The 7829-nt window shown below is 46.0% G+C and overlaps 1 protein-coding gene across 3 annotated transcripts; it reads right to left on the bottom strand.

Annotated features, from left to right (window-relative positions):
• Window positions 1–491: 491 nt before the first annotated feature.
• On the bottom strand, window positions 492–7270 carry LYSMD4 (LysM domain containing 4). Of its 3 annotated transcripts, none has more exons than XM_043922160.1 (3): window positions 7191–7270; window positions 5579–5868; window positions 492–3249 (listed from the first exon to the last, which is right to left on the bottom strand). In XM_043922160.1, exons 2-3 carry the CDS (start codon window positions 5858–5860, stop codon window positions 2638–2640), a joined length of 894 nt encoding a protein of 297 aa, XP_043778095.1. In that variant the 5' UTR covers window positions 5861–5868; window positions 7191–7270; the 3' UTR covers window positions 492–2637. The 3 variants fall into 3 exon arrangements, with proteins under 3 accessions (XP_043778095.1, XP_043778096.1, XP_043778097.1); XM_043922161.1 differs by lacking the exon at window positions 7191–7270 and adding an exon at window positions 7071–7186; XM_043922162.1 differs by lacking the exons at window positions 5579–5868; window positions 7191–7270 and adding an exon at window positions 5011–5512.
• Between the last annotated feature and the right edge of the window lie 559 nt (window positions 7271–7829).

The following is a 7829-nucleotide window of genomic DNA, read 5'->3' as shown; positions in this document are numbered from 1 at the left end:
GAGACGATGGATGTTAACTAAACTTGTAATCATTTCACAACATATCTGTCAAATCATTATGCTATACATCTAAAACTCATATAGTCCTGTATGTCAATTACATCTCAATGAAACTGGGAAAAAATGTTAAAATCCCCTCTATGAGCAGTCATCTTAGGGCCCATATTAGTCTCCCTCATTTAGGCATTCACAGAGGCAAAGTAAAGAACTAAATTCCTGAGGAGGGGCTGTGTCATGGCCGTGACTGGGTAGACCTGCTCTGGGTGACCGTAAGGCGTCTGCTTCATCTTTGCATCCTTGCCTTCCCAGATGGGAATATCCTTTGTCTGATGACAGATTCCCTAGACTTCGGCAATATTAAGCACTACAGTTCAATCAAAAGGATTGGAGACTATCTAACAAGTCTAATTATTTCTTTACAACTTAACTCCCAAAACATACTACAAATGCATTAAAACATACAGAAAGTGAGCTCCACGGTATCTCTTATGTATACCCAAAACAATTTTAAAGCATGTCATGTGGCCAATCAGCGAGACTGTGTCTGTTAACACTTGTTCTTCACCTATTGGGGTAATCGTGGGCACAAGCCATGGGCAGGCCTCACCTCTTGGACACAGACAACTCCATTTTCTCCAGCATTATCCCGCATCTTTTTTTTTTTTTCATCCCACATCTTTTAACTCTGAATTACCAATTCCCAAATTAAAAGGAAAGAATCAATTTTCCTTCACAGAAGAAATTATTTTATTCCACTTGAAAAAAGTATACAGTTCTTTGCCTGGCAAAAGTCTTTTTCTCGTAAGTCTGCATCCTGCCTTGTGAATTTAATGGTAACAAAATGTTAGAGAAACTTGCCGTCCTTGGGCACAGCACACAAACACTTGACTAGAAAGGCATTTATATGATCAAAACATTTCCTGTAGCAATGATTCACAAGTTCACTTTTTCTTTAAGACTAGCTTGACTTTGAAGAAAACATTTAGTTTTAAGATTTAAATTTGCTAATTGAACCCAGGGCAAAACAGTTTTTCACATAATTGAGAGGAGAAACTGAAAACCCATCTCAAGTACTCATCCACCACATTCCCCTTTCTTACATGAGCTCTCTTAAATTGATCTCTAGGCTGAAGGTGTCAAATGCCTTAAACCTACCAAAAGCTCAGCATTTGTGCATCATGTTTTTCTCCCTGGAGGCAGACCTTTCCAAGGCTCAGCCACCCTGGCCAATTTCCACTCCTCCATGGGACCAAGGCTCCTACCCTCACCCCAGTCACCCTTACTACAACAGTAAGGCCTCAGAGGCCAACCAGGCCCTCCGCGAGCTTCCAAACTTAACACTGCTATGGCCTTGTCAGAGAAGATGGGCAAACCTCAGGCCTCTCTTTTTATGGTTTTCCACAGCAAGGGTCACCTCTAGGCTCTACATTGTGCTCAGTATTTTAACATCATGAGTTACATTGTATTCACCCAAAGAAAGGTGACTGAGTCCTAATCCTGTTCCATGACTCTAGAAGTCCTAAGAATGGGGTCAAGGAAGCAGAGCAAGTACATCCATTCTCCCTGCACCACTCTGCCAGGAGCACACGGGGGCCAGCAGATGCTGGCTGGTGACTGCTCAGCCTTAGAAATGTCACGTGTTGGGACCTGGGTGACAAGGCCCTCGTCTTTCTCCCTATACCTACTTCACTCGACACAGATCAGAAACAGCTCCCTCCCAGGATGCTGACTTGGGGAATCCAGTTAGCAATCACCATGGAAAAGGTCCTCAGGTGAAACTGGGCCATGGCCTTCAAATGTTCTGGCCAGGAAGTGCCGGCTGCACCATGAAGAGCTTAAAATGTGCCTGTGTGTCAGATTAAGGAGCGCTAAAATTATGAGGAACAGAACTGCTATCTACTCAATATTCAACAGTTTAGATCCAGGGCTTTCAAAATTCTAGATATGACATAAAAAAGCTATCTGGGTATAAATGTGAAGCAGGGCTTGTTACAACTGTAATGTATCATGCCCTGAAACAGGGCGGCACCTCATTATTGCACACTGTCTTTGCTGGAGAGATACAAAACATCATTTTTCAGAGCCAGTCAACCCACTCCAGTGTTCCTGCCTGGAGAATCCCAGGGACGGGGAAGCCTGGCGGGCTGCTGTCTATGGGGTCGCAGAGTTGGACACAACTGAAGTGGCTTAGCAGCAGCAGCAGCATCCCTCCACAGTAGACAGTGGACAAAGCAACACAGACAGACAAAGCTGACACCAGGGTCTCCCATATGCAGGTCCATCTGCCAAGGCTATTCATCTCCGTCCAAGCATGTCCAACTTGAGGGCCTACAGTGCTATTGTGAAGACACACAAGTCCAGTCCACTAAATGCCTTCAAGGAGCAGCATTTGCCATGTGTAAACGTCTCTCCTGTCGCTCTTCTCTGGATTTAAGAGGCTGAGAATGCTGATGTTTTGGCTCCCACAGGCTTGGATGAGTCCACTCCCCATGATGAATGTGATTGAGAACATGATGGTGACTACTGAAATCTGTCCATATGTCACAGAAAAAAAAAAAAAATGCAGCATGCTAAGATATGGACAACATCAGTGGAAGCCTAAGTGCTAAAGCTGGCCTGATTCCTTAGAAACAAGAGCTAGTTCCCCCCGTGTGTGGTCTGACTGAACTGGCTGTCTGAAGAGGGGATGGTTGGCATTGGAATTGCTAATCTGGGGGCTTGCCCTGGAACTGCATTCCCTGCCATGGAGCCATTAGGGATAGCAGTTGTATTCAAGATACTAGGGGTCTCACTAGTAGCTTGTATTTTAAAATAGACTAAATAAAACACTGGTAAAACAACTCCAATTAGAAGCATGATAAAAACAGCATTCCACCACTGAATTCCACAGTCTGCACCATTTGTCAGTGTCTTTGGAGGAGCAGGAAGCAGTGGCTGACTGGAGGTCTCTATGGAGTAACTTTCACTCAAAAAGATTTCTGACTGAACTGCATGTTCAATATTCTGGTCAATGCCCTTAAAGAAATCCGTCAGTGAGCTAGATGAGGCACTGGCATTGACAGCTGCTCTGTCTGGGTCTGGCTGCTCCTCGAACGTCACTCTGGTCTCTGAGGATGAGTTCAGGAGGGGTCTGAGTTCTTTGTGGGTCTCTGTTAGGATCCCGTGGTTTTTCACTGGAATCTTAATAGATTTTAAAGCATATAAGTCTTGTTCTCTGATGAAGTTGTTGACTTTCTTGATATCTGCAACCTAGGGAAGCCATAAAGACAAACATCACAAAATATGTAAAGCTGTTTAAAACTAATATCCAAAAAGTGGCACTTAAAACTTCCTGGGTGATGGTCCACACCCACATCACTTAACAATCTGACGAACACTGGAAAACTGTTTAACTATACACAAAATTGAGTTCAGGCTGAATAATGTTTTTTGGCTTTAACTCAGCCTTAATGTACAGCTTAATCATCAAATTTTTGTATAGACTCACAAATTTGAGCAATTCAAGATCAGTTTTGGAAAAGAATTTATTGTTTAAAGTGTGCCTTCAATAAAAAGCCTTAAGGTGAAACACTTCATGGTAAAAGGAGGCTGTAGCCCTTTCTGCATTTAACTTTTTAGGCAACAGTGCCCCTGTCTGGCTGACTTCTCTCCCGCATCACAATGTAATTTGGCATCTGCAGTAGGTATCAGCATTCAGCAAACACAAAGCCTTAGCCAGCTCTACTGACACTAGGACCTAGTTCATCTGCAACAACTTCTTAAAAGGTGTGCTCTAATGATTCTACTACATTTTCCTTTCCAGATGTACTGTATGGTCTATAAACTTATTTTTAAAATAAAAGCAATCTAGAGTTAATTCAGCTTGAGGCTTTCAGAACACTTTTTATAACTAGAAACATGCACAGAGTATGCATCAAGTTGGAAACTACAGACTGACACCTTCCATTTCAATACTATGACTTGAGAAAGGAACGTGACCTGAGTTTTAAAGACTCACAACAAAGTTTATGACAAAGTCATAACAAACTCCCCTCATACTCAAACTTAAAGATTTAAAAAGTAGGGGGAAATGTAAGTCAAAGACAAATCCTCCCTCAAGTGATTGTTTGAAAACTTACCAAAAGCGTCAGAGATAGATTCTAAGGTTTTAACTCCTAAGTCCATTTAAACTAGAATGTAAATACAGTCAACAGACTTCATCCAAATCAATCATCTTCGTTATTTTAATTATTTAGCAATTGCTTTTACCATTTAATTGTATTGGGGTACATCTTGTAACTTAAGGTACTTAAGATATTTTTGTCTTTGATCCTAATAAGCTAACATCAAATTTATTTACTTCAAATAGGAAAACCGATCACATATTAGATAAATTATATAGTTCTTTTGGATTTGTTAAACATTAGCATTCCAAGAAGCCCACTGTGTCTATTCAGGTCTTTGTAGGAAAGGATTCAATTTTTAGCCCTTGCTCTATAAACCATTTAGTATGCCTACAGAAGCTGATTATAAGGATCAAATAAAAATCTCAGTACAATTTAGAGACCATTATGAGACCCAGGGGGCTTTCCAGGTGGCTCAGTGGTAAAGAATCTGCCTGCCAATGCAGGAGATGCAGGTCCGATCCCTGGGTCAGGAAGATCCCTGGAGTAGGAAATGGCAACCCACTCCAGTATTCTTGCCTGAAGAATCCCATGGACAGGGGAGGCTAGATGGCGACAGTCCACGGGGTCACAAAGAATTGGACATGACTTAATGACTGAGCAGTTTTGCATGTGTCCCTGGAGACCAGTTTAATACCCTGGGAAATGACAGTTCCACACAACATGTTGAGTCATTTGATCCCTGTCAGATAAATGAGAGACCCTTCAAGGATAAAAGGATTTTTTAAACAAGTAGCTTATATAGCCTTGGAGAAAGCCATAGAAAATAGTAGCACAGTGCTAGCAAAATGAAATAGTTTGAATCTAGAAGAAAATGCAACAATTCAATAAATACCCTCCTACTTACTTTGCCATTGTTAATCACTCTGAATGCTAAAAACATAATTAAAGAGAGAAACAGGGTTATATAGATACACAGCATACAAAGGATAGATCATGCACTTCTGAAAGAAAGAAGGCAAAAATTTACCAATCAAATAAGCTACAATTAGCAAGAAAGGTTTAAAAACAGAAAAGTAGCAAAAAAAAAAGGCAAGCACACCAAAGAAATCTTGGATAAACTCTGCCTGGCATCTCTGGCCCCATTATATGTTAAATAAAATGTGCTCAAAAGAGAAAAAAAGGTTTCAGAATTTCAGTTTGGAAGGACAAGGAAGACCAGAAGTACTGTGCAGACAGAGAACTGTCCCATCACCTGAAATTCCTAATTCCCCTTTCTCTCTGATGAACAGGTCATTCCACTTGCCTTCCATCTCTAGCTAGATAGGAGTGTCCTTTACTCTAGAACAGGCTTCTCCCAACCACTTCTGGGGGTCAGGAAGAGGTAGGAAGGATCCCCCCTTCAGTGAGCACCTCTGTTCCTCTAAACACAGGGCCAAGGGGCAGGTGGCGCCTTCTCCTGTGGGGTTTCTTACTTTGCAGCCATACTGAAGAGCGAGCTTGTTGAGGTTGTCCCCCTGGGCCAGCTCCCGCTGCAGCAGCACCACGTCCCCTGCTCCTGACCGGCGAGGGTGGTGGGCACCCTTCTTCTGGCCCTCCTTGCCCCGGGGCCGCAGGGCCACTCGGTGGGACTCTTCCTCAGAGGAGTCCTCGGAGTCCTCAACACCATTCTCAAACACGTAAACGTGGCTAGTCGGAGTCCTACAGACCACAGCTGGGCCTTGGAAGGTCTTGGTTATCACCTCCTTCTGCCTCATTTCCTTAACTGAAAACCAAACCCCAAGGTTAATTCCACACAAGGCATATTCATTCCTCTGGGACTACACTGAAGATAAATGTCTTCTTCTTGTTAGAGATGACTTCTTTCCCTAAAATAAATACCCAACACACACTCATGACATGTGTTCAGTATTTTGTGCACAAAAAATGTCAAAACGTATTTATGCTGCCTGAGATGAAGGGAGAGATAGGCAAATAAATACAATTTTCCCTAAATACATATTTTTTTTTTTGAGCAAAAAACAAGAATCCCCTTTCTTCTCCCTTTATTCCTCATCCATTGCTATGTCTTCCCAAAACCCACAGACGTGGAGAAATAACTTCTGTTTTTGGTCCTGGAGTAATAAAGCAGGAGCTGGGATCACTGACGAGAGGTAAGGACTGCTCCCAGCTTCCTTCCTTGCACTGAGCCTTAAACTCAGAACCTTTTACGAAAAAATTCTTGCTCAATACTTCAAGCATTCCAAAGTAGTTTTACTGAAGGTCAAGACTAAGAGCATTTGCTTAGAAGAATTATGAGACTAAATACTCTGATCTTGAAACGGTTTGAATTATGTAACAAGTGAAGCAAGTTAAGGGGAAGATTTCTGTCCAACTAAGGAATTCGTCCGGTTTCTCACAGCTCCCTTGGCCTTCAGAACCTTCCCAAGTCTGGTTTTTATTTTCACTTCCAGACAAGTGCAGAAGCCACAATACAGCCTTTTCGCTCTCCAAGTGGCGCGAATGAACTTCCAGAAATGAAATCTCAAAACCGGGAACGACAGCCTGAAACAATTGGCACTGGGGTTCTTGGGAGGCAGAAGGGGTGCGGGGAAGAGCGGGGCCGCGGAGCGACCCCTCCCTAGCCCTAGCCCCCTCTCCGCACTCCGGAGCCCCCACCGGCTCGCAGGAGGGAGGTAAGAGGCGGCTCTCCGGGTGTCCGAAGGTCACCCGCGGCGGCCCGGGCTCGAGCGGCCCTTCCCGTCGGAGCTCAGCGCCTGCAAGAAGCCCCGGGGCCCCAGGGCCTCAGTTTCCCTCGGAGCTCCTTCCGCGAAAGGAATGCGGACCCCCAAACAGGAGCTAAGAAAAAGTCGGGAGCAGCCAGTCCTCTGCTCAGACCGGCGGAGTCCCAAGGTTCCACAGAGGCACGACCTCCGACCTCCACCCCAGAAACCTCCGGCCAGCCCTCGACAGTCTAGGTCGCGGCACCTCCAACTGCAGGAGGGTGACCTCAGAGCCCCAGGAGTGGCGGCTGGACACCCAGACGACAAGCGGGGCGACGCCACTGCCCCGAATTAGACCGTCTCCCCCCTCCAGTAGGCCCGGTACCTCAGCACCCGGGATCCACCGAGACCCGCCGCCGCCGCCACCGCCGCGCCTGCCGATTGGCTGCGGAAATCAGCTGGTGTCTGGGGGCGGGAACGGCGAGGTAGCCAATGAAATCAGTGATGGGCGGCTCCGGCAGTGCGGAGAGGTCGGCACAAGACCTGCGAATCCCAGGCCAGGGGCGGGGCCGAGGCCGGCGGCGGGGCGGGGCCGAGGCCGGCAGCGGGGCGGGGCCCAGGCGGAGCTCCCGGACAGAACCTCGCCACACCCGCCTGACTGCGGGTGCCGAGCTCCCTGGCCGGTCCTGGCTTCTGTCTCTCCCGGCTCTCCGCTGAGCCTCCGCGCTCTCACCCCCGTCTGTCTGTGATATGTAACGACAGCTCGGGTACCTAGTAGAGGGTAGCTGAGGCCTCCGGCCGAGAAGGAGCCCCGGGCATCTGTGTGGGAGGGTGAGGGCTCTCCGCAGCCTGGGCCTTCTCTGGTCTGAACACAGGAGTTTGCTCCGCCGCGCCCCGCCCAAGAGGATAAAAAAGTCCACCGGTGTAAGACAGTGAACCGCGCAAACAATGAACAAAGAAACATAATTTATCAAGTGTCACGTGGTGGAGGGCTCCTTAAGCTTGTTGTTGTTGTTGTTCGGTC

The sequence above is a fragment of the Cervus elaphus genome, chromosome 13 (genome assembly GCF_910594005.1).
Source record: "Cervus elaphus chromosome 13, mCerEla1.1, whole genome shotgun sequence".
Classification (NCBI taxonomy): domain Eukaryota; kingdom Metazoa; phylum Chordata; class Mammalia; order Artiodactyla; family Cervidae; genus Cervus; species Cervus elaphus.
Note: the sequence above shows the minus strand (reverse complement) of the source record. Positions and strands in the feature narration are given on the sequence as shown.